General features: G+C 43.3%; 1 protein-coding gene across 3 annotated transcripts in view; it reads right to left on the bottom strand.

The window, feature by feature from the left end:
* Positions 1–985: 985 nt before the first annotated feature.
* Positions 986–27,777, bottom strand: part of LOC118785560 (TSC22 domain family protein 1-like) — a 45,018-nt gene continuing 18,226 nt past the window's right edge. The window contains exons 1-3 of one of the 3 annotated variants that reach the window (XM_036540313.1): positions 4,417–4,869; positions 3,795–3,846; positions 986–2,514 (exon numbers count right to left, since the gene is read on the bottom strand). In XM_036540313.1, the coding sequence (XP_036396206.1) occupies positions 2,254–2,514; positions 3,795–3,846; positions 4,417–4,538 (435 nt within the window). In that variant the 5' untranslated portion in view covers positions 4,539–4,869 and the 3' untranslated portion in view covers positions 986–2,253. Of the gene's footprint in view, positions 2,515–3,794; positions 3,847–4,324; positions 4,375–4,416; positions 4,870–27,777 lie in introns of those variants that run through there. The other 2 variants (XM_036540314.1, XM_036540312.1) reach the window with 2 other exon arrangements.

Below are 27,777 nucleotides of genomic sequence, written 5' to 3'. Positions count from 1 at the left end.
ATTCATTTGCAGAGGTGAAGACATTGCTTGGGCCATATTTATAGCAAGCAGTGCCCCATAATTAGCTGTGCCCTATCCTATCCTTTGAGCTTGGGCTCAGATGTATCAGTGACAGGGATGAGGTGGGGGTGAAAAGGAGAGCTCAGCTTAACAGTTGCCCATCTTACAGTACTACACTCAGTGGCCTGGAGGCTTCCCAGTACTCACGACATTTCACTGCTAAATTCTACCCACACACAAACTCCAAGTCATGCAACTTTCCTTTCACTAAGGTGCAAAAATACAGTATTAAGTCAGAACACACAGCATTAGTGCTGCAAGGTTCTTGTCTTTTTTTTTTTTTACCATGGAATCAAGCCTTATTTCATTTCGATCACAGGCTACAGTTAAAATCACACAGTAATTGGAAGGTTATTTTTTCTCTTTCAAAAACTCTCCTTTAAAAAACACCTTGAAAATGAACCATGAAATCACTTTCTTATGCATTTTAAGGCCTTAGCTGCAAGTCTCACCAAAAATGAATTGAATGTTTTAGGAAAACTGCTTATTTTGAAAGTATAGGTAGCCAAAACGATTAATTTTACGTGTATGCTAAAAAGTACTGTAGCACGTTTCAGGTATCAATTAATAAGAAAGGCTTTTCACTCCCACAGTAGCGCTGGCCCACCATACTGGTCGCGCTGACTCCCCCCGCTTGCCAGCACACTGGCACTGGCAAACTCTCAGCGTGCCTGTACACGTGAGGAGAGAGGGTGGACCCGCGATCATGAGGGGGTGGGGAATGCATTCAAAACTCACAGCCAATCATAGCTCACAGGCTGATCATGCTATTATCATAAACGTTTCCCATCGCTACCCATCGCTGCTGTTCGTAGGTTACCAGCCAGCTAGGCTTACAGCCCTTTACATTACAGGCACAAAATGTACTAAAAACAGATACACACCAAACTGGAAACCTAAATAATCATTTCAAGACCACAAATCATTCAGTTTTCCTTTTTTCGTTTTATTGAAAGTTGAGAAGTGCAACTGTCAAGTGCAATTAAATTATGTTACAACTTTTTCTGGTCTGAGGAACATGCACAAAACATGGCATACAACTTATACATATATGCAAAATCCATATCAGGTTTGTTATGTTTGTTATGTTATTAAGACTAGGTTTAAGGTTGAACATCCGCAGTGCTTCACTGTCAAAAGAAAAAATGTTCACAAGGGTGCAATACTTAAAAATTATTTCAAGTGAACAACGGTTTACAGTAGGGTTTATCAATGCAGCCAAGAAAACCAAATACAGTTTACTATTGGATAAATGTCAAACTGATGCAAAGCTGCATTCCTGATTTGCAGCATTAAAAAGACTATCCAAACTTGCTCAGCCCATGAACAGCTCCATTTCAATCTGTACAGCCTAGATACTTACAAGATTTGTTTTCTTTAGCAATCTCTCAGTTATTACTATTTTACAGAGTACTTACACTAAATACACAAATATACACAAGCCTAACAATCCTCACTGAAATTCAGCTAAGCCCCAAACATTTTCCCTCTGATTATTATAGGTGTCACAGGTCTGGGGGAAAAGCAGCTTTGAATTTAAAAAGGACAGGAATGAGGAGTCCAAACTTGAATACTGAAAAATGCATTACCCTCCTTATGCAAGTTAACTCTCTTCATCCAAACAAACATACTGATGACAGTGATGTAAAGATCTCAAGTCAACTTCTCTCATGTTCCCCATGCCAGATGGGGGGCTTGTTAGTCGATGGTCCTCTGTGTTTCTTCACATTTGTCGCGGAGAAAGTGCTTGCTCTTTATTCAGATCACAGCCATGAAAAAAGATATATTTACACTACAAAATTAAGTGAAGCGTGGCAACACCCGTACAATTCCAGAGTCACCACTGTAATCAACATCACTGGAAATCCTTAGACGCAGGCACGATGATTCTGTAAGCTGCTTCCACATGAAAGTATAACCAATGATTTCAGTAGTCCACGGATTTTGGTAAATGTTCATTATCTGCCACTATAATAGTTTCATTATTGAAGACGATTGTCTAAAGTGTGTAAAGCATCTCAAAAAAAGAAAAAAAAAAAAATTAACACTTGTCAAGTTTTGTGAGTTAAATATGTGCAAAATCTTATCCGGAATTCTCCTTGTGATTGTGGCATGTTCGTGCTTTAGCTTAAGTCAGTTTGCTTGCAGTTTTTTTTTCTGCCATGGTGCCCCTCTCTTGAGAGAGCTTGTGTGCTATGCCGAAGGCCCAGAGCTCTGTGAGGCGGGCTGGGCGGGCTGCTGGGAGGCCATCCCCGCTGCTTGTGTGGACGCGGGTGGCGAGCCGCTCTGAACTTGTGCCTGGAACTGTGCGAGCTGCTCTGGGCTTGCAAGGTTTTTCAGCAGGTTGTTTTCCTGCTCCAGCTGTGAGTTCCTTTCAATCAGTTCTTTAATCTGTTCCTTCAAAACTTCCACCTCTTCCCGAACTGCATACATCAAGTGACTCTTTACAAGATCCTAGAAAGGAAGTGTAAATATGGTACAATATAAATGTCTTCATTCATCCTTCTTCCCCATTCAAACCATTAATGTATGAACACAAACATGCTGCTACTAGCATGAATAATAGCAATTTAGTAAATTTAACAACATTATTATATGTATTATGTGATGTCATCTTCTATAGCTTGCTGGCCAGATACTGTGGGAGTGACAACGACATGTTACTGCATTCTGTTTATAAACTATATAATGCAATCTTTAAAACTGACTGCTTAAAATGTTCCACTTGAATCTCTGCAGAGGGACTTTGAATAAAAACACTCGTCTGCTTCAGCGGAGTACACAGTGCAACTCAAATACACCCCTCCTACTAACACGACTATACAGCGTCACCTACAAACAAAATGGCCGGCCCCTAGATACAGGAACCAATCAGTGGTAGAGTTATTTATAACAAGGTGTCAAAGGCTCGGGGTTTGCCTAGCAACAGTCGAGAGAGACAAAATCGCGTGAGTCTCCTCAGGCATGGATCCAATAACAAAAGAACTGCCAAAAAGGAAATCTTAATCTTAAACGCAAACGTTTAATTCAGTCCAAGATTTTCCCCACTGTCATTACTTTTACATTAACATGTATATTATGTACACAATTTGACTAACGAAACTAAAAGGATACTTACAACATATTATTGTGTAATTACTTTCTATTCTCTCAAAAGTAAATCAGATACTGTCTCTCGTTAGAGCCAGTTAAGTAAAAACATTAATTGTCTTGGGGAAACTGAAGCAACAAAAATAGTTTTAACAGAGCTAGAAAACTAATGATTTTTTTTCCGTTAGTAACTTAAAATTTCATTCTCTGGCATCAACTTAACGAGATCACAGAGTACTCGTTTCGTTACTACTCCAAGCGATGACCAGCTAGCGACTAGATAGATTGGTCCCATAAGAGTTTACTAGAGTAGTATCTTCTATTGTATGAAATACAATTTAAAGGACTACAGGTGCTTCTAAAGCACATAGGATCGATTGCTTTGAAGCAGCAGCATCCATGGTAAAAGGCATTAAGTAACACTGTACCAGTGCTGTTCTTTTGTGGGGTCTCGCATGCAATTCTCATTATGTAATAGTTCTATACATTCGCATTATGTAATGCATCCTATAGATTTGCTGGGTGATGCTTACATCTTCTAAAGAGAATTATTTAACGCGGGCGAGCCTGTGTCACAACATCGGGGCGTGTTATTTCATTCAAAAGGATAACAAGATCAATCAAAATTGCATGCATTCACTTACCATTGCTTGTTCGATTTTGTTGTCTATGGCTACCACACTGGCACCCGAAGAACTGAAAGAGAATGCAAAAACCCATTAATGCGCAAAAGACATTTTTTTTCCTTCTAACCACGTCGTCAAAGCGTGCAAGACAAGTTTATTATCTATGGCAAATCTTGTCCACCTTTCTGTGCAGCTGTTCCTGCACACTAGCTTGTCAGGCAAATGGAGGGTGGATTCAGTAATGCCAACAAGGTTTCAGCCAGCAAAGCATTTTTCCCCGCACACGAATAAACCTACAAAAATGCGTTATTTGTCCATTATTCGGAGCGCTTTAGTCCGCGTTTCTAGTATCAAGCACGGCGATGTGGTTCACTACAGTGCAACTGAAGCAATAAGAACCGACCAGACAAGGCAGAGGAGACCAGCATCTGTTTCATTACGATATATAATGACTACCAACATGCAACCTATGCGTGATGATGGTATTTTCTCCCTCTACAGACCACCTCGAAATAGACCACAAATGCCAAGGCAAACAGTATACCTACTTTAGTATGGAATATAGCATCAGCCAATTCAGCATCACAGTTCCCGTTATACAGCCTTTTCTTTTAGCGCCTGACTTAAAATATATAGTTACCTATTATCAAGCCTGACGGGCGAACTTTCTGTACCCAGCAAAGACGATAAAAACGATATCGAAAAATTTCTCAGTTGGCAAACACCAAGATCCATCGCCACTGTGTAGCATGGGGAATTCATGCTATTTCGTCCATATATAGCAAAATAGAGGCAAACAAAATGTCTTCTTAACGGCAGTTAAAATGACATTCTCTTTTCTCCGGGTTCAGAATGGCATTTACGGGGTAAGTATGGTTTCCCAGCAGAAAAAGCTCGCATCCAGGAGAGCCCGTTCATCTACAAGCGCGGCACAAAGAATCTCCAAGGTCAGCTCATCTCTGCTTTGCTGAAAATCTGCAGCCTCCATGATATTTGCATAATTTATCCAAGAAAAACAGCACATTGCGCCACCCTATTGGTGGAGAGAGAAACCAATTTGACTAATCTATGTAGTAACGCCCCCACCTGGAGCTCAGCCGACTTTCTTAGCATAAAATATTCAAAGTACATATTCACAACCGAGAAAATCCTGCCGGGATGAGAGATCAGCGCTAAACATTTTTAAGTGAAACAAAGCTTTATGTTACTTCACCGGTCTCAGGATTTTTCCAAGAAAAATTCAGGAACAACGTGAACTATTTCATCAGACTCGAGATCGTTCCAGACATATTGTTAAATACGAAAAACTCTCTGAAACATAAAGATGAATCTAACATTTAGGAGAACCTATCGACACAACTGTTTTACATCGAGTACAATGTGTGATCTGACGAAATAAAGACCTTACATTGTCACTGCAGGTGCAGGGATGCAAGTAAAGGGTTTACATAAGCACTCTACGCATAACCGCTGCCACCTGCTGGCTGATCGCAGTGCATCATCCTTTTACTTTTACAACCCAGCGGAATGACATATTGATCATTTTTTCAGCCAAACTGCTAATAAATATGGTTATACAGACTATGACTCGAGTTGCATCAATATATTACGAAACCGCCTATTATATTACTGCGTGTAGTTTCTTTGTTGGAATTTTGGTTGCCAACTAAAATCACTCCTAACGACAGGGGTATCACTTCTGCAAAACCATGAAATGAACGTTAAATAATTTACTTTGTGTAATAAGTAGTATGTACAATGTGCAAATATGATCGTATTTTAGTGACTGAGGACATTAAGGTCAGAATCTAAAATTAAAAGGGAGAGTACAGCACCATTGTTTTAACTTTGATTTGGGTCTTTATGTTGAAACAAAACCCCGGCATATACCCTACAGAACTCCTCAATGGACTAAGTGGGTATCTTTTATGCAGTCTGGGTAACAGCTTGAATAGTGTATCCTGGGTAGCCTGGATACACTAAGCAGCCACCGGACAGAGAGGCTTCTTGCAGCCGATATTACATGACTTTACTAATCACACATTACTGCATGTCTAAACCCCATGACTATTTGATGCAATCATGGCTTGTGCTGTAATTGGCTTGATGAAATGAAACGTCTGGACAAAATGTAGCTGTCATCCCATCACATTCTGCAAACCGCATGAGAGGGAGCACATGACTGTTAGCTTTATAACCAGATCACACACCGTCCCTCTGTTCAGAAAAGTGGCAACTGGGCCTCAATGGCAACCACTGACAAAATGGCGTGTGACAGCGCTGTGTGACAGGCATACCGAATTGTTCACGCAGTGAGTAAATTATGGGTCTGGAGTGAGGAATACTGGGCTGCAGCTAGACAGTTTTTGATGACACAGATTTCAAGCATGGCAGGCACAACAGCCAAAACAGATGGTATAAAATGAACATGACTCATTCGTCATTACACCCCATCATTCAGCCTGCACAGAGCTGTGCAGGTGAGGCTATGCTATTACCGCAGCAAGTATTGTGCCACCTAGTCCACGTTTATTTTGGACCAGGTCACCTGGATGTGACTGTACCCGAGTGCCACAGTGCAAAGCACTGTTCTCAGATCAGTACACCTACACATAGGTAACAAAAGGCCTCACCTCATGATGACGCAAAGAACCTTCCCCGTAGGCAAATATGTTCTTCCATTTTAATTGTTGTTCAGAACAACAGCTTCATACCTTTGACATTCTTTTTAAACCTAGACAAATTCATTTCAGGCTGTAGGATAGCTGGCAGCCTTGTGAAGGTGCCATCACTCAGCTGTCAGTGGAAGGATGAGGAATGTGTCGTGAAAGTGCCATGCCAAAAATGAAAGTCTGACAGACAGCATGAAATCATTGTTCAGATTACCATAAAACAAATGATTGCAGTAAAAACTTGGGTAACCTGCACTTTGCAGCTGCAGCAAGCAAATGCTTTGTCAGCCCATTAAAAACTCACTTCACAGCCCTGCTCTCGTCACCTGATAGCAGCCCCTAAGTATCCTTTCAAACGGGCTCTTTATCCGACACACTGGCCCCCTTCCTTGCAGAAAACATGTCCTCATCGCCAATGTTCCATAACTAATTCCCCCCTAGAGTTAACTTTCCTGGTGTGAGGATGCCTAAGGGAGAGTCAGTCAGTATGGATGACAGCACAAGAGGATGTGGAGTTGACAGTAACCTCTATTTCTGAGTTGTCAATGGGGCATGTGGCGAGCTTCAAGAGAAAGTGCTACTGCTTGTGCAAGTACCTTACCTATGACGAGGAGAGCTACATCTGAGCACTGCATTTAGCTTTCCATGTTGGAATGAAGATCTGTGACAAATGGTTGCCTGTGTGTTTTTTTATGACAGGTACTTAGTGTGGGTGTCTACATGACAAAAACTTGGGTGTAGATCAATGATTACATGGATCTAGATATAATGCCACAGCAGTAAAAAAGGAATTTAAGCAGGGAATTGCAGCTCAAAAAGAATAAAAATAAATGTTACACAATACCTTTGCCAGAGAGTATATGGAGGAAACAACAGCTCGACTAAATTTACAAACAAGGGCAACAGGGTTCCAGGTATCAGGTTCCAGGTAAAAAATGAAGAAAGCACACTGCATCTCTCTTTTCTCAGCAAAAGGAGACTTGGGAGATTTGATTGAAGTATATAACATTTTAAAAGGGATTAATAAACTGGACAATAGAAGCTATTACAAGTGGAACACAATCATGAGAACAAGAGAGCATAGATGGAAACAAGTTAGAGCTGACAGTAGGAGTACTTTTTCATGCAGTTTTTAATGCAATGAACATATTACAAGGATTAGTGGAAGCAGAGACCCTTCAAGTGTTCAACACAAAACTTGAAACAATGCTAGGAACATCGTAGCCTATAGGAAAAACAACAAGCATGAACAATCAGTTCCGATCATTCAAATTCTTATGCCCACCTAAATGCCATGGCTCCTCATTTCATGGAAAAAAATCACACCTTAGTACACCTTAATACAATTTCACTACGATAAGGATCATAAATTCCAGACAGTCTCTCATCTCATTTGTGCCCCAGATTTCACCATGTCTTTCTATACCGAGATAAAAGACCTGCAACAAGCACATTAGAACCAGAGACCCTACTCATTAAGGCTTTTTAAACTCAAACAATCCCTTCTGCTACACTGCTGATCAAGAACTCAAAACACCATACGGAACATGCTTTGTTACGCCCTACAATGCAAGGCAATGCAGAAGAATAAATATAGATTACTTATCCTAATTAAATATACCAGCTTTTCCAAATGGAGCGAAGGACCTCAGTAAGCAGCTCAAGGAGTGGTTATCTGTTCTAGGTTTCTTTGACAGGAAGTGGCTTTAGGCAATTATAGAGTCCTAATATACTTCAGGACTAAGGGGCGTGACCTCAGTTCAACACTGTTCCTCTCACTGCTTCAGCACAAAGGATCGCAAGAATGGGTATATTGGACCTCAAACCTTGCACACAGTTAGGTATGGAATGCTGTTATCCGATGTAAGAGGTAGATGTTGTGGTTAACTGAGCCCTCAACCAGCAACACCATCCATAATAACTTAATACAATCAACACAACTGCTCAGTAATCCATACCAGAAGGCAGCATCACTCGCATAGTCTCAAGGGAAAATAAATGTCAGAAATTACAACTGTCAAAAATATACAGATAGAGTTGCTGCCCTGATATAGATGGCCTATTTCTCTGCTTATTAGGGTCCTTAGGTCTGGTGAAAAGGATGGTCAGTGACCCCTAGTTGTGTGATGTGAGGCTGCAGGTTTAATCTGTTGCAGCCCCACCCCCATGTCATTATTTTACACTGAATTCTGCACAAAATTAGTCAGATTTGAAAAGTGTTTATGAACACCAAAAACACCTGCATGGTTTTAGCTGAGTGAAATCCCCTCTCTTGATGACATCACACCACCTAGTATAATTTTTACCATCCCTCCTATTTGCTAATATGCTTTGAATGAATGTCAGACAGTTAATCAATTTACCACAAAAATTCTCTTTCCACTGGTGAAAAAAATATGTTGACGCATTCTAGAGAAATGGGGAGCATTAATGAGGGACATATCAATAGAACATGCTACCAAAAGAGAAACAAAGAGTAGTGCAGTCTTGTCCAGTGTTCTATACCATAAATAGTCAAATCTCATGCTGACCTACTGAAGCCTATCAGGACATGGGTTAGACCCATCACCTTTATAATCCAGTATGGTGTGTTTAGCAGCAACATCCAAACAGCATTCAAAAATCATGTAATTGCACTTTTCCATTTTCAGAGGGCTGTTGCGTGTAATTCCTCCATAAGACATCAGCACTGCAGGGGAGGGAGAGGCACCAGTGACATCATCACTGCCATCTCTCTTCAGGACAGTACATTTTGTTCTGACACCAATAGTGACACAAACATTACTGATTCATTTCCATAATTTTAGCAGTTTTTAGAGGATAACAGTCTATAACTATATTTCTAAGAAGGGTGTGCAGCCTTGGTTCAGGTAATGGTGTGTTAACATAAAAAGACTTCCCTCGAAAGAGTTAATGCGGGATTTCACTACAAGTACAAAGTGTTCTCAATGAAGAAAGGCTAACAATTGATTAATCAACTGAAAAAAATCAAAACGGGCTCAATTAACATTGCACATTTACTGTAATTCAGGGTTTTTAATTATTTTATTTTACAGTCCATTGGATGAATTCATCAATTTCAACCCAACAGTATCTGCTGCACAAAGCTAATATTCACATAGATGAGCCTGGTCTATTTCAGTCCAATCAGTTTACCAAAAGGCACACTAATATTTCAAATATAAAATTACTTGTGTCAAAAAATTTTAATGCTCCTTAAATATGACTCCCTATCATGCATTAATTAGACTACAAGACCACTTCAAGAGCACCCAATAAAAACAAACCCACGATAAAAAAAAAAATAAAACCTTGCAAAAATTGAGAGAAACAGAAATAATGAGCTAAATTGCTACTCATTTCAAAATGCTCTGTAGGTTTACCTCTTCAAATGTTGTTCCAGCTCCCAGAACAATAGCTTCATGGCCATGTCGTCTTGGCCTTGAACTCGAAGCACCGTCTCTCTCATTGATGTGCTAATGAGCGACCCACCTCTGATTACGGATAACACCCCGTTCCCCACAATGCTCGCAAACTCTGAACCCCTCAAACAGCACTTTCCCTACGATGTCACCTTGCAGTCATGGGGGGCAGAAAAAAAAAAGCGAGGGTTGGGTTGGGGCTGTGTCCCTTTCTCTCTCTTTCGATTGTCCCCACTCTACGGGCTTTGTTTTGTACGTCTTACAGGACGATTGGCGAGTGACTGAATGAAAACAAGAGCGGGGAAAGCCGTGATGTCACAGCCTCTGGGGTCACGTGACCTCGTGGTTACATAAACCTTCACAAAAGATTAAAATCTTCCTGATGATCGGTGTGCTTACAACTCACTGCATACAAGGCTCCCGCCCCTCGAACCCGTCCTTACCCCCGCCCCCTTTCTCCTCATCATGGCTATGTAGTCTAGGGCAGAGCATGAACCTCCTCTTCTATGTTTTGGACGTGAGGAGAGCCGGGCCCCTGCACTGGAACCTGGCTTATCCTGTCACTTCTCATCAGTGTGCCTGTGGGACATGGGCTTAACACGTCCGAGGCCAGCGCAAAGAGCACACGTCTCCCTTGGCTTAGGCAGCCCGTCGTGAAAAAACAACGGCCGACTCAACAATGGAGGGGGATTTCACCTGGTCTACACCCAGCGAGAGGGAGGGATTTCTCTTCAGTGCAGTGCTCCTGTGCACGCACGCATCTTAGCTGCAGCCAGCCGTTGTCTTGGGCTGGGAAACGATTCACTTTTCCAACGAAAATTCAACCTGATCATGAAGTGATTGACAGGTCATGCTTTCATGAAAATGGCTCGTTTCCAAGCAAGGAGCATAACACGCCCCCCAAGGCTCTCATACCAGAGCAGTGGTTTGGGAACTGGGCTTGTTACGTGAAGCTTGCATGGCTGAATCTGAGACGGGACACTGCTGCTATACCCTTGAGCAAGTTGCTTAACATGAAACGCACAGTGAATATCTAACTGTAAAAAAAAAAAAGATACATAAAACATAAATGATGCTAACCATCCTCGATAAGAGCAGCTGCAAATTGTAGTAATTGTAATAATTACAAATTTTCAAACTGTGCTTTTAGAGCCTTAAATGTACTGATCTTTGTTAGCATGAATATTTCCAACCAACAGCCCTGACACTTTCTAAACTGCCTCATGGGCTGAAACAGTGGCCTCAACAATGTGCTGAGACATGTGCAGTGTGGAAGGGGAACACCATCCTCATTCTTCCCAGTCTTCTGCTGTGACTTGTTGTGAGGTGGTATGACAAACTCCTCAGCTCTTCAAACCAGAAGACATGCAGTCATCACCAGCATAACAAAAGCCTCATGTTTCTGGTGTACGCCATCACAAAAATAATACAAATACAACTGTGCGACTGTGACGACGGCAAGTGAGCTCTACACAATGGCAACCGTTTCTACCTATATCATCCCACCCCAGCCAATCAACAGCTAACCTTTTTTATACTCCAACAGTCACAGGTGTGAATGATACCATGTTCACAGCTACCACCTACACAAATGCGCCCCACTGTCACAATCATTGCTTCTCATTGGTCATAGTGCATACCAGCTGGCTTTGTACCACACTGACAGTGATCTGCGCTGCTTTCAGAGTGAGCAACCCAGATATTACCTAACGATCAGTTTATAAATACCAAGGAATCAAATATTCATTGACTGAAAACAAGGAATTAAACATGACTGAGGCGGCGTGGTGGGTGGACGCTTCCCTTCCTTTCTGAGCGAAGCCGTTTCCCAGCAGCCCTTGATGCAGGAGACATTGGGTGCGGAGTGGATGTGGCCAGGCAGCACCCTTCCTACTCTCTACATCAGCAGCCTCCGGATCTTTTCAAGTACCTGCAGGTGGCACAGACAACTGCAGGCAGTGTCGCCAATTTGCACCCACATCTCCTTTCTAACGCTTAACACTTCTTAGTTTGGCTAACACCAGCAGGTTAGTGGCCAGTGCTTAATGGCTCACAAGGACAAAGGGATAATTTTTACATGCTCAAACAATAAACCTAAGGGCCTCATTACACTTTACAACTGATTGAAGCTGGCGGTGATGTAACACGCTTAAAGTGGTTCTGGCAATGAGAGACTCTAATTCATCATTATTGCGCTTTATAACAAAATATTTCTCATAATGCAAATGTACAGAAATACGTGTTCGTCCACGTTTGTCTTCTCAGTTTGTTCTCTCTAGTATTCATGACTTTTTTTCCCCCAAAGACAAATAAAGTGCCTCGACGTATTTTTGAAACACTAATAAGGACCAGTCACGTAATTTAGCCTATCATAAATGAAGCGCACGAAGAAACGACCATATATCACGGTCTCCCTATGTCAACTACTGACGAATAACTAAAGAAAAAAATAAACACTACAAGAGACAGCCTAGAATAAATCGCACGATTGGATTTTTCCGCATGAACCACGAAAAGAACGCCCGCAGCTACAACGGAAAAAGCCCGAGGTGAAGCGGCTTTATCTCTCTCGCGCTGCCGCTGTCATAGCCACGAAATCTGCACCAGTACGTGCCTTCCCTCTCTTTGTCCGGAATCACTGTAGTCTTGATATAAAGTGACACATGAATTTGTGCTATGATGTAAGAAGTAGGCAAACCCTGGCCCCTTTTCTAAAACAAGCGTTGCCATCCTTCGCACGCAGGGGAGTGTGGGCGTGGACCGCTCATCATTTGCAATTAAAACATTTTTTCATTGTTAATCCTAAAATGAGACCTACCGTAGTAATGATCAACGGAGTTCTGTGCATTCGGTGGTGCAGGAGGCTGGGGCGTGGGGTATGAGGAGGGGGGCGCGGGGGTCCGTGGTACACGATGTTCTCAGTGCAGACCGCTATTCACCAACTCAAGCAAGTCGCTGACTTGGCTGGAAATTTCAGCTGTACTACCGGATCTTACAAACCTCCTTCATTCTTAAGAACGCCAGCGGACAATACAGACAGGATGACAATGAAGAGAAATCTGATACAACATCCTCTGGCGTCCCTGCCCATGTAATCTTTGCTTTGCATTGATTTCTTCATAGAATGTTTGTTCGGACAGCTCGTTCTCTAGAGGTAACTGGTTTATGAAACCACTCTAGATAATGCTGACTAATTACTAATAAGAAACAATGACAAAAAAAAAACAAATTATATGAATTGTCAGATCCCCGCCCCGAGACAACAAGTACCACCTGATTGATTGATTAGCGTGTCATCATCATGACACAGCATTTGTTGAGCCTCTAGCTAAAGCAGGCTACAGCACTGAGAAGACACAGATGTGGTGCCTGAGGAGAAGTTTGTTTCATTTCATTTCCAGACGAGGAACTGTACAGACCGCAGGCCATCATTCCAAGTCACTACATGATCAAGGTTAGGTAGAGCGAATGAATCAGCCAAACTCTTTTAAATATGAGTCTGGATCATCTCAACTTAATGAGTGCTTACTTCCCAACTCCTCAGATGTCCACCTGCAGCATACTGTACGAGTGCTGTAATTTGTGGGCTTTGTAACAGAAGCCAGGCTGTGGTAACCAGTTCATATGCGACATGCAAGTTTCTGATGATCAACAACTACTGGTAGTTAAAAAAAAAAAAAAAAAACCCTGAAAAGGCGGTTGTAAATGCAATGTTCATATTGAATGGGTCACAGATGGCACAAGCGCATCATCGAAGTTGAAACAAAGCTTCAGTTTCCCACAGGTCACTGTGACAGAGCTCAGTGTATAAAATGTGGAAAACCAGGGCATGAGTGTTCTCTCATGCATAATCAATAACCCCAAAACACAGCTGTGTGTGACCAGACAGGACTCAGCTCCACTGGTGCACTACGGTAGAGCTCTACTATGGGCCAAAACTGCCTTTGTGTGTGTAAATAAAATTTTTCATTCGAAATACAAGTTTGTCTGACTGCTCTGGATAAAAGCAATAATCACCTAAAAAGTGTAAAAATTTCAAACATAAACAGGTCTAGAAAAATACAACTAGCAGTCAGTCATTCATTCTGTTGGAAAAAGTTCATTAAACAGAAACTGGATCTCCAATATGATGGAAATGATCCTGATAGGTGCCTCTGAGCTGGGACAGGGAGGGGCAAAGACACATCCCTTTGACCACACCCACTCGGAGGCACTTCTACCAGGTTAAAAATTCCTCAGCAAACACACTATACTTGCTATTCCAACCAGGATGTCCTCCTCCCACTTACCGCCAACAGTAATATACTAGGTTTTTCACCCATTTTCCCATCCTACAGGTCAGCTTTGCTGTTACTAGAGCATGCTGGTAACAAAACAAATGGTTGCCAGAGCTAATGCGATAGCTATTGATGCTTCTGTGCAGGGTTTAAAAGTGAAAGTTGTATCTTCAGTGTGTATGGTATGCGGGAACATAGTGTCCTGTCAGCAGCAGTAAAGTTTTCTGTGTGAAGCTGCCGGTGTAAAGTTCCCCACCTAATGTATTTAATGGTAAGTAGTCTGTGTGTTAAAGAAAGCAATCTGTTTCAGATGAACAAGAGAGAGGAGTGGGCAAGCCCAAACCCTCTCATTCCCAGGATATCCCGGTCTCTGTAGGGGAGATCATGTTGCGCTACTTAACCTCATTGCTTTTGTCGTATCAACACAAGCGCATGTTCCCTGATCCATTCAGCAAAGCTCTCTCAGCCTGCATCGCTCACGTCCGCCTGTGACGCGTGTTCGCGCGCTCTCTCCCCCTGCTGCTCTGCCTGCCCTACTTCCAAGACCGTTTGTGCTGCGTGTGGACCGGCGGGATCTGGTTTGTGACGACTCCTGCCCTGGAGAGGTCTGGGAGGGGGAAGCACAGCTGTTGATGTGGATGGAGAGGTAGGAGGGGGCGGCTCATTGATTGGTAGAGGGGGTTTCTTCATAGAATATGCGTGTACGGTGCAGAGGGAGGCGGAGTTGCCAGGGGCTCTGTCACCCTCCTCAAGCGGACTGCGTTCACATGCAAGTGCTGCCACACCCCAAAAGTCTTCCCACCAACCATAAACGCACCCAGTAATGCCGTTGGAACATTCAGAGTACACTGAGAATAACAGGGGAGTACTAGAGGGAGAGGGCAGGTGCCCTGGGGTCACTCTTGAGGGATTTGACAGAGACTGGGCAGGACCAGCCACCCCTGCGAGGATCTTAAACTCTGACCCCTTGACTGTCTGATGAGGCCAGAGGTTTTTGGAGCAGGCCGTAGTAATCGCCCGCTCCCCTTTGATCGGCCTGCGGTAATTGGACACTGCTCTCTCCCCGTTGTTGCCACCTCCCTCAGCAAATGAGCTGGGCCTTAACCCTTTTGGAGCCATGCTGTTCTCCGCTCAGGCGGAGCGGGATTGGTCAGCGTGAATCTAACTTGCTCACATGTCTGGTTACATAACTGTGCCATATGGCGTGGAGACCCACATTTCTCAGATCTCCCAGCACAGAAAGTGCCCATGACTAACCCCCCCCCCCCCCCACCTTCAGCTGCTCCACTGTTTTGTGGTCCTTTGTTTCAGAGGGGTGGGTACACACAGAGATAGCAACATTGAGTGACCCAGTAAAGACTACGCTTTCCACACTATGGAAAGGAAAACAGACGCTGGCTATGTGCTTCCACTGTCATCCAGCTGAAGGCTGGAAGAACTCTCTCAGTCAGAGTAGGGCTCTGTTGGAAAACACACACTGAGCAACAGCTGGTCATTTCACTACTGTTTTCAGCATCATATCATTGCTTTCAATTGCAACAGAATCAGTCCCAAAAGCCAATGATAGAGCCCTGCAGACCCCCATTCAGAATACTGATGTTCGGCCGGTCTTTCACATCTCTCCCCACATCTTCCATGGCTCTCCTTTATCTTCTATCCATCATCAAACCCCACAATGTGTTCTGCAGCTTCAGCACCTCTGGCTGCTTCGTAGCTGCACATCCCATCTGTATCCTTGATTTAAAGTGGTACTCAGGTCTGCACAAAAATAACAGTGTGACATAACACAACGTATGCAATACAAACGATGCTAATTTGATTTATACACACAACACCAGATAAAATTGGGTTCTTCATCCATCCAGAATGAGAGCAAAGTGCCGTCTCACTACGGCTCCCACAGACAGTAACTACGTGCTGCCTGGCTTCGTAATAAAAACATGAAAATTCTGTCCTAGAACACGCCTTCTGTTTCCTGCCCCCAATCTGTCTGCCCGTATTTCAGACCTCAGACCCCGCTTTACGATTATGTGTGCATACAGTTAGGGGATATATGAAGCTCCATCTGGCAGAGAGATCACAGACCCCTGTCTCTGGGATTGAGATTACACATGTAGAGAAGAACACAAGAGCTCAGCCTCAGTCAGTTTCCAAGCCTGAAATAGTTTTCCCTTTTCTACCCACAAAAAAAGCCCATATTCACCTTCTGGGACCCAAAATCAGGGTGGCTGAATTTGTAATACTTTGTTTTGTTGTTCCACAACATCACACCACTCACTCTGTCTGCCTGATGGTTTTTGTTTTTTTTTTTTAAGTGTTCAGCTGTCATACTGTACCTCGAGTGGTAGTGTTAGATAACAGGGGAATGTGTTTGGTTGAATGTAACAACCATAAATCTGCCCTGTAAGGACTACTGACTTGGTGTGAGCTGTCTGCTGGTCCAACTATGAGGTTCATGTTAAAACAGTACTGATTCTTCTGTAAAATGTTCCGGTTTCAACTAAATATGTACAGTAAATGGCAACGTAAATCAGTACTCATTTTAACAGAGAGTGGCTTTATGCATCACTTAAGGCATTGGTACAACATACCAATTAAAGAATGGCAATCCTTATATTAATATGTTCCATTGAAGTGCAATTAAGTGTGCACCAAGTCCTTTCAAGAGAAAGCATGAAACACGATTATCAGCAAGACCATGGATACTACGGCCACAAAAACCCACAATAAGCATAAAAACACAACTAGCTTTCCTTCTCAGTTCTCGTAACTCAGTCACTGAAAAACAACAATGGTCTAAATAAAGGTATGGCCAGAGATGCCAGAGAATTTGAAGTTTAGCCCTGCACAGACCAAAATGTTAGTTTTACACATTACAGAAATTTTGTTCCTGATGACCACACCGGCGCTCTATGAGGTGCCTTAAGCACAGGGAAAGTTCCTGTCACCTCCTTAGAGATCGAGACCAAAACCTGGCATGCTGAGCAAACACCACATTGTTCCTGTGAGAAACCGTGTGTAATGGGCAGCACTGCATATGTGTCAAATTGCACCTTATCACTAAAAATATCTCTACATACATGGGTGTCAACCAAAAGGGACACAGAAACTGTTCTTGCATATTATAATCTTTATCAGGGCACTAGCTAGTAGTTTTGCACCTCACATGAAATTTCTTTGCCTTTGTATTTGCAGTGGATAGTGTACACATAACCATCCATTTTAAATGACGATTTAACTGGATTCATTATTATAATTGTTATTTACTTGTTTAGCAGGCACACTGCGCAAAGTAACTACATTTTCATACATTATGTTCATACAGCTCAACAGTACACTTATGTAATCCGAGTAACGTATATCACTCAAGGCTACAATAGCTCCGGGAATTTAAACTTTATGCTGTCGGTGGCATCAGGCTATTGCCACGATCAGGCAACCTCATTTGTGTGATCAACCGTATGTATGTAAATCTCATTTAGGCGAAAAAAAAAGGCGACATACATTTGCATATGAACACGTTGTACTGTGCATGGGTTTCTACATGTGAGTACAACTGCCTCGGTACCTCCACGAATTCTGATTGGCTCGATGACAATGGTGATGTCATAAGAGCCCAACCCCGCCAAGGCGCATAGGATCTGTACGACAGGACAAAGGAAAGCTGAAAATGGCGAAAGGGGCGGCCTTCTGCTCTTCATTGATGGAGGACTCTGGTGTGCAGGGCCACAACGTGACACACCGCATTAATGCCAAGCAGCGCGTTTCTCCAGCACACTGACTCCGACTCAGAAAAGAAATTCACTATTTTATTGCCCTGTTTCCCACTCTGTGGCAATTAACAGCAGTGTAACTGCAGGGAAAGAAGCTGCAGGGATATAAAGTCAGAAGGACGGCACTTTTTTGCCAACATCACTTTAACTGATTATTTTAAGAGTGAGAATGGATTTTTCTCTAAAGCATACTAAAACGTGTAGCACTTGAAGCAACTTGCAGAAAATTAGCATAGCAATGGCTTTTACTGCCCCACCAGTTTAATAAATGGTCTATGTGCCACTGTTTCCAGGTCACTCTAATACATTCCTTGACAGTGCGATTGCCATTTATCCCTTGATATTTAATTTTGTTCTCTGCAGGTGGTACGACGCATCCTGTTTCAACTGCGCTGCTCGGCTGAAGTGACACTAATGGCTTGTTTTTCTTAAGCTTGTGACAGTAACGCTCAGCTCTCGATGTCACTTTAGGAAGGAGTGACTGACTCAGTGTGGAGGGGGCCAATCCCAGCAGAGGAGAGACTCACCGATTTGTGCAGAAACCACTCCCACCTCCCTCTCAGGAGTTAATCTCATATTCACTGTGTGGGCCAGAGCAAACATTGTACTATATGGGTCAGAACAAATGCTGTACCGTATGGACCACTACAAGGTAAAACAGTGTGCTGTTTTACAATCACACACTGTGCCATGTGGGTTAGAACTAACACTGTAAGCATGTGCCAAAGTAAAACTTGTGCTGCATGGACAAAGTCAAACACTGCACTGTGTGGCAGGAACACTGTACAACATTAAGCGTTGAGGCTGGGAAGTCACTTCAACAATGAACCCCTTCTTAAACACTGGCTATTGCTATGTCACTTCTGCTTTCATTTAGGGATGACACCAAAGTTAATTAAGTATCCTACATAACACAAGTAGATCACTTAAAAAAAAAACTTCTACTGAATTATTGAATTATTCTACTTGAAAGATTTTTCTGTGCACAGAAGCGCAAAGCCCCATTAAATGTCAGGCTTAGAAGTGGCATAGGTTACTGGAAGACTACATCAGGCACAAAGCCATGACGCTCAAGTCTTTGGCATAATCTGGATTTAGTGCCAGAGAGCAGTCCCATGTTTATTTGGTTGCTGGGTTCCTTAGTGCTATAAACAACACTAAGTCTGTGCACTGCCTTTGGAAAACTGAGGTGCCAGCAAAATGATCCATTTCTCAACCAACCTTACCAAACAGCTCTCCTGCCACTCTGTGCTTATTTTGACAAAGCGGTTCTGGAAGACCACTCAGAAACAGGGTCAGCATCGCCCAGCCTGAGTAGCAGCATAGGGCGTGTGCTCCTGTGACGGGAGCTTTATGTGAGCCTGTGCACCCTGGTAAAAGTGGTCATTTCTGGTACCCTGCTGCAGCAGCTGGTGTGCTGACACAGCGTGGCACGGCGCAGTGTAGAGCGCGGTGGAGAGCAGGGAGCGGAGCTGGTTTGAGCCGGTCTGCGCCGCTGGCGGTCCCCGCGGTGCAGCGGCCAGGACGCCCCACAGAGACCTCATTATAGCGGCCTTTGTCTTCCTGTCCTCCGGCTCTGGCTCCGGCAGGGGCACGCGACGGGGGAACGTGACGTCGCCGCTTCCCACCGCTATCAAAAGCGCACTGCTCCCTGGTGGGACCGTGCCCAGACCGCGTTCGGAAACAGAAACCTTTTCCCTGGCCTGCTTCTGCAGCCATGGATCTCATTATGCAACTGCTCCTTTCTCTCAAAAATAAAAAGACTGGGGGAAAAAAAATGAGAAAAATTGAGCCAGGGTACCAGAGCACAGAGTACTTGGGTATATGAAAGAGGTAAAGAATTGTGGTGTGTCATGTGATCTCTATTTGCCAATCAGATATGAACATATGTCAGTGTGGGAGGTCCACTATGATCTGTGTCACTCAAAGCTGACTCCTCTGCCACACCCTCTTCGTATTTAAGGACAGAAAATCTAGCAGCACATGAACAAGTAGCATTGAGAAAACAATGCATTTCAATTTTAAATCTACACAGACAAACACATAGATGATTTCCTTGTAACATGTAAAGTAACTAATATGAGCTCTAATCTAATATAGACAATGGTGTCGTAAAAGCTAAAATAGGACTCTGCATGTGTAATAAGAGAAGGGCATTTAGCTAAGGTATTTAATGGACTGATGGTGGCTACTGATCCTGATACCTGGAACACTGAGATAACCTAGGTAACAGAGCACTTTACTCCTTTAGCAAATAGTTTATTGGACAACCGTTTCCTTTATATGCATACTAAAACTAAACCAAATAATTGCCTTAACTTCCATAACTGATTAGAAAAGCACATCTTGTATGATTCACACTATACTGTCAAGACAAAAACATAGAAATCTCTTACCTTCAGGTGGCAGCGAAGGTAGGTCCCGCAAATAACATGAAAAGAACAAAAAATGAGCACAAAATTAATAACAAACAACTAACAGTGTTGAGCACAAAATAATATTTCACATAGCCATGACCATTGCTAACACCCACTTAGCTCTTTTGAGTGAAATTAGAATGCATCATAATGTGAACTTCAAGGAACTGGGAGGAATGGAGTGATTGGGAAATGGAGGGTGTGTGTGTGTATCTGTGTGAGGTCTTTCCAGCCAGTGCGCTGAGCTTGACTTAAATCTTGACCTCAAGTCAGTCATAGAAGATTATATACACCTTACAATGTCAACAGCATAAATCAACTCTACATGGGCTTACTAACTCCAATGTCATTTTCAATTTCATTCAAGCAAGGGCAAAATGCGGCAGAAAGATAACAGTCGGAGATGTAATTGCTAGTCATCAAAATCAAAATGTTCAACACTGCTGTCATAACCTAGTGCACACTCAGCAGAGATGAGAGAGCTGACTGTAGTCCTGCTGAGTGTACACAAACCATCTCTCCTCATCTCTCATCCTAACTCCCTGCTACTGGGGCTGTACAAGAAATGGCTGTTTCAATGGCACCACCTTAAGAAATTTCATAGACTCACAAGTCATTCCTGTAGGACTGAACATACTAAGGTTTCATTCACCCATCCACTCTTCACCTTTCAGACTACTCCGCTTCAGAAATGTTCATTCTGCTATATTTTTTTCCAGTGTTAAAGGAACGGCCCTATATATGCAAACCTCAAGTTATGAATAGACGTGTACTGATCCAGGCACATGCCAAGGGCCTGGCTTGCTCACTGCAAGCCTCTGGTGTTCTTCGGTTTGCTTTGGCTTTAACCCTACCCAATGTCCACATCTCTGCCAGCGTTACATAACACCGCCTCCATGGATACTTCCCAGTCACGGACACTATACTACATTGTTTTCTCAGGAACAAAAGTAGTGGTAACTACAGTATTTAAACAGCACACAGCTCAACTTGTCAGCTCTCTCTAGCACCGTCTTTCGCATTTCAAGGCCAGAGGGAAATCATACACAAAGAAAGGTCAGAGGTAAGGGTGGTAACGGATAACATATACAATAATTAAAACGGAGAAGAGAGGTCTCTCACACACTACTGTACCAATGCTGCCATCTTGTGGCCACAAGTAACAGCGAAAAACAAAGGCAACTAACTGGTGAAGCAATACATACCGTCCTCAATTTTTTTGAAAGAAATTTCATTCCATTTGGGTCAACCACAAACTGAAATGTGTCTTTAAATTTTCAAACAAATACACTATGGTGTATGGTAAAGTACTGAACTGTAAATGCTGCCCTGCTCTCTGCATCTTCCCCAAAACAACAGCTAAATAATTAATTTTAAAGGTAGAACACTTAAAATGGTAATGAACAATGATTATGGTATTGTTAATCTGGCTGCTGAATGAAAATGTTTAAACAGTTGAGATCTGTTTTGTCACCGTTTTTTAACACTGACAAAAAAGGTAATATGAAAAATTGCCTGTGAAAAGCATACATTCTCCAAAAACTCCAAAACATTGCAATTTCATTGAACTACAAATTACAAAATGAGGAAAGCTTGCCTGAGTGGCACTGAGTAGTGAAACAACATCAACTAATCAACTAACTAATGGCTTGCGTCGCCACACCAACTGTAGGAAAGGCAGGCAGGGCCATCTGATAAGCAACTCTCCCAAGGCTACAGACAGCAATCACATTTCACCACTAGGTGTCCCTGCAACATCACACATCACTTCATTTCTCCTTCTGACAGCTTCTGTTCTGTCATGAAAAGATAACTCAAGATTTCTGTTATGAATAATTTGGGAAAACAACTGATATCCAAACTGCACACAGCAGTTGTGGCACTGTCTCTGTCACACTGGTGATACGCTGGTACATTCTGGTCAATTTATTTTAACACAAATGGTATCAAGTACAAGCCAAGGGCAAAACTGCCCACAATGACATTCAGGCAATATTCTGAATCCTTAAACTCCCAGCATCTGCATTCAGAATACAGGCTCTAATCCCAATTATAAATTTACCTGTGCACAATTGTAATATTCCATTAATAACCACCATTTCCAAAAACAGTAGTTCAGACAGGAACTGACAACAAGGTGAGTATTCAGAGTGTCACTATCTTGGAAAAGAAGACAGCAATATGTAGAGTGGGGACAGAAGAGCCCATGAACTTTTGTCCACACATCAATCACACAGTTGACAAATATGCTGATACTGGAAATAGGACAACACTAAAAAAAAAGGCTTGCGTCTCTAACGTGACATACTTTGCCAAAGCCTCAGGACTTCGCATTTGATTATATTCCCTCTTTCGTATGTTAGTTTGTGCTTGTCTTAGCGTAGCTGTGGGGGTAAATCTTAAACACTTTTTTTTTTTTTTTCCAGTTTGACGGTAAAGCTTCATCTTCTTCATTCCCAAAATAAATGCCAGTTCTTAGACCACAGTAACTCTTACTTCTGGTGTCCCATATGATCATTCCTGAGCCAACATACAGTATGTGAAAATTTCTCATTTTAAAGTTTCAGTAGTGTATCCAGCCCAGTATCTGGGCTGCCAGATAGTGGGCTCATTTACCAATAGGAATCCATGTCCATTACACTCTGAACTTTTGCACTTATTAGCACCAGACCAAAAGCACATCCACCTAAATATGAAGATTAACTTCATAAACTGGCATCAATAAACTGATCACATCTTAATCCTAATAGCCCTGTTAATAAGGCAGAAGTTCCTGAGAAGAAACTCATCTTTGAAACTGATTTTTTTGTCCCCTCTGAACCTGACTTTTTTTTTTTAAGGCCAGGTAGGATCAATTCACTTTTGACCACATTCATGGTAGTCAGTATGTCTCTACTCAGAGAAACAAACAGAACTGAGGCGCAACAGGAATAGGGTTGCCAACCACTGCAGTATAGTGCAATTCCTTAGCCTTTGGGTTTATTAAGAATGGCCACTAGGGGGCAACAGAGATTACAAAACAAACCCATCAAGAGAGGAAATTTACTGGGGAGTAGCAGCAGTGATGTAACTGATACACATTTCCCAATGTCAGTGTTGTCCACGACTACTAAAAACATGGACCTCTCCAACACGCAACTGAAAATGCAACCTGTATTAGTTTTATAGTGGATACTTCATTTGTCAAATATTTTGCAAGTATATACTTAAAGTTAAAACGGCTTAATCATACCATCATTACATTCATTTAGCAAACACTCATCCAGAGCAGCGTCCAACACAAGAGCAGAAGCATATCCACTCAACTTAAATGAGCAACAGTGTCAGACCAAGCTAACAACACTCCTAGACCAGTCAGTGTGAGCACAACACCATTCAACTACTGCCGCAAGTTAATTTGTGCTACCCTGAAACCAGACTGCCTCGAAACTAAGGGCAGTCAAGTACACACACTACTATATATCTCAGTCACCAGATCCCAGTATCCATAACACATCATGACACTACACGCAAAATAAGCTGCCAGTAACACAAGTCATTAAAATCAACATCATTAATAGTACATCATCATATGAGCCCTTGTAAACTGCCTGGCCATTTAAAAAAATTCAAAAATCATGCCCTGATGTTACATGACGACTTCCATCTAACACTTGCCACTTCTAAGATGTTTCCACAGCTTCTCTGAAGGACCATTTCATCTGACTCAAAATTGCAAATGTCAGAGAGAAAACTGATGACATTCAGTTTTTAGGACTGCACTAACGTTAAAGCTCTGGATAATGGCTACCACATCCTCACAGATTAAGAAACGCCAGAGACACACTGGGAAACACAATGTCACTGTCAGGATTCTGCCACAGTGCTTGAATAACTGCGCAGACAGAACACAAAGACAAACTGACAAAGCAGAAAATGAACTCCCATTGGTGGCAGGACGCATAAGTGGCTGTCATCAGCACCTAGCTGACACTGCAATGATGTCACTGTCATACTGTCTCCATCAAAAGAAGGAGAGCAGAACGCTTATCCTCTGCTGACAGAGGGCTGTTCTCAGATCAGTACAGAACACAGACCCCCGCCTGCAGAGAAAAGCCTCAGATTACCAATAACAGCTGAGAATGAGTGGTCTCATTGTCACAGTGACACAGCTGGTCAAAATGGTTAGCATTCAATGTATTCAACACTTTAAATCCATGATTGAGAGGCCAATTCCAATGCACAGAGACACTGCTGCTGCCAGATTGCTCAATGTTTTTGCTGAGGAGTTTCCATGGAGTTACCATAGAGTTACCATGGAGCTCCTCCAGGCACAGAGAGCACCCAAATGCTAGACGTGCTACAGCTTTGAGTCTACAGAGTACAGCCAGGTACAGCCCAGTGTCTGCCAGACAGCTCCACGCATTCAAACAAGTGTACATACACATGCAAGCATGCACTAACGCACAAACACAAGCATACACACAAATACACACAATTGTAGACATATGCACAGACATATACATGCAGGCACACAAACCAACAAAAATACAGGCATGTATTAACGCACACCAGTTGAAAATCTGAGATCACAGTCTCTGTTGCAGAGGACAAAGCAAAGTCTAGTTCCAGACCACAAAGGCGGGCGAGACACCATAGGTGGGTAGGGCCTGGAGTGGGCAGGACTTGAGGTGGCATACACATTCTTTCAACTCAAAGAGGATGCCTGTCCCTCACAGAATTCTACAGGAGAAGGGTCGGGGGGACAAAGGTCAGAGGTCACATTCCAAAGAGCAGACAGACTGTGGAACACATTGACCATGGACATGAAGAACAGATTCGTGGTCAGGGGAAGGGTTAACTGGTGCACCCAAATGACAGGATATTGGTCCCCGTGGGTCTCCTGCCCACCTCTCTACACAGTTCTAAGACGTGGTATAATGCATTCTTCTGTGGCACATGGAAGAAACATACAATGGATGGCCTCTCTCACATTACCTTTCCACTGAGGAGCTGGAACCAAACTACCACGAGCTGTCGCCGAACCTGGCTAACCTGCTTTTCCAAACTGCAGTTCAGCGAGCCAGTCTTGTTCCAGCTTTACATTGTTAGGGGTAAGTAAACTAGCCTGGGTCCAGCTCTACAGAAGTAAATGGAGAAGTGAGCCAGCCTGACTCTACGGTATTAGCAGCTCCACCAGAATCAATGTTCCCGAGAGACACCCTGCTGGAGAGGGCTGTGCACACCGCAGGACCCTTCACTAGCCTCTGTAGAGAGAGCTTCAGACCTCATTATGCTGTTCAAGGTATGCTCACTCATACACAATCCCCCACACACATACACAGATGGACAGACAGTCTGAAGCACACTCTCAGACATAGGGTCAATATAGCTGCAGTGGTGTTGCCCACTCAGGGCTTATAGTGGGGATGGTATGAGTGCTGTTGTGGTGCTTAGCTTGTCACCAGAGGGTTGCGTGCTCAATTACCATGTTGGACAAAACAGTTAAACAGATCTGCTTCAGCAAACATCCAGCAATATAAATAAAGGAAACTGCTAAGCAAATAAATTATGTAATGCAATGCTGACACAAGCATCTGAATGGGCGACAGAGCCCGTGACAATGGGGCCTGCCTGGCACAATGGGCCTCCCAGCCCTCTCAGGTTACCTGGGCTGCAGTATGAATGAGAGGTCTGTGCAGCCAGAAAAGAAAGTTCTCCATCAATACTGCATGACTGTCACTCTACCTGCACTCTCCCAGCTGCCTCCTCTGCAGGGAACAAGTGACACAGGCCTGTGTGTGTGCGTGTGCGTGTGTGTGTGTGCGTGCACACGTGCCATGCCCGTTCTTATCTACAAACAGAGACTCATTATTGCTTTAAACAAACCGGCGGGGCATCTTAATTCTTGGAAATGCTAAATGCGAAAGTGCTCCTTTGCTTAATCTGTAATTTGTCGGATTAAATTTAGACCAGGAGAAAGGGACCGACAACCATTACCACAAATGCATCTAATGGTCCATACAAATCCAAATTGGTCATCGTCAATCCCCCGGTTAAGTTCAAACCCAGCAGTCGTATCACAACAGGACAACGCTGAGCACAGGGAGTCAGTGTGCTCATAACATCTCCTCCCCCCTCTGGCATAGGCAAGCTCCCATGTGTGGAAGACAGCTGTACCTTCAGAGCAAATACCGTTCCGCATAAAAGCCTCAACCACCATGGCAATTAAGCCAAGGATTCAACACGTCTTTGCCTTATGACAGCCTTCTAACCACCTTTACCACAGAAGAAATAAACAGATAAAGACATAATTAGCGGGTGAAAACCATTACATGACAAAGTGACGGCCGTACACAGGGTGCCTTTATGAAGCCAACGGCATCTGTCTACCGTGTCGCAGAGCTATAATCTTCAGGCATGCCGGCCCATAAAAGTACAGCTTCGTAATGCTGTAGAGAGGGCGGAGGCCTGGCAATAGCACTTCCTCTGGGTGAAAAGCTGTGCCTCGCCGCCTCGCTCATCATGCGAGCTGAGGAGAGCGACACCACCTCACTGCTGGCTCAGACTCCGTGCTCAGAGGAGGTGGCTGTTCGGTCGTTTTCACAGGAACCGATGGCGCCTGGGCCGGCCCAGCCCGCGCTTCGGCTCGGGCCCTGCAGACTCCAACAGGCCTCGACAGACACGGCCGCTAATTTCAGCTGCCAGGAAGCATCTCTCAAAATGCACTCTCACCATGTTCATGACAGGAAGGTTTAATGTACCGGGAGGGCTACGGTCACCTCCTGATCAGGGATATTACCTGGAAGATTCAAGTCAATTTGTCACGCTTCCCTAGGCAACAGGAAGCATGGGTTCACATTACCATCAGTATGATGCCTAAGTGAAATACTTCTGATGTGTTTTACATGAATAGTGTTTGCATCCCACCTGTTTATTTATACCATCAGCAAGGTCACAGACCAAGCGACACACTGTTAATGCTCATGAGGCTGACTTCCTGTATCTGCCTCTCTTCCTGTTGAGAGGACAGACGTTCCAGAAATTACCTGAGGCTGTGCAGGAGTGGATTATGCCACCACTGCCACAGACTGAGGTACAGAAAGAGAACGCTGGCAACTGTCAATGACACAGCAACAAGATGGCCCTTCTGTTAGTGTCCTAATCCCTGACCACTGACGAAGCCTGAACACTGACCATGCAGCAGACACCCCTCACAATTAGAGCTGGTCTGTCTGCCAGACCGGCAGGTTCACCTTCAGGATAGGGCACTGCTATATTATTCTTTCATCTAGTATTTCACCTTCAGGAAATACCCAGCTGCATATTTTACGCGATTTGTGTGTGTGTGTGTCACCAAAGATGAAAGGAACGAAGACAAATCCCTCCGTTTTCCGCAGTTGCCCCCTGCACCTGGAGGAACATGTAGAGAGCGTCTGGAGCCCTTCCATTGCCACAGGC

This window comes from Megalops cyprinoides, chromosome 11, assembly GCF_013368585.1.
Source record: "Megalops cyprinoides isolate fMegCyp1 chromosome 11, fMegCyp1.pri, whole genome shotgun sequence".
NCBI lineage: Eukaryota > Metazoa > Chordata > Actinopteri > Elopiformes > Megalopidae > Megalops > Megalops cyprinoides.
This window is presented reverse-complemented; position numbering and strand designations above follow the sequence as displayed.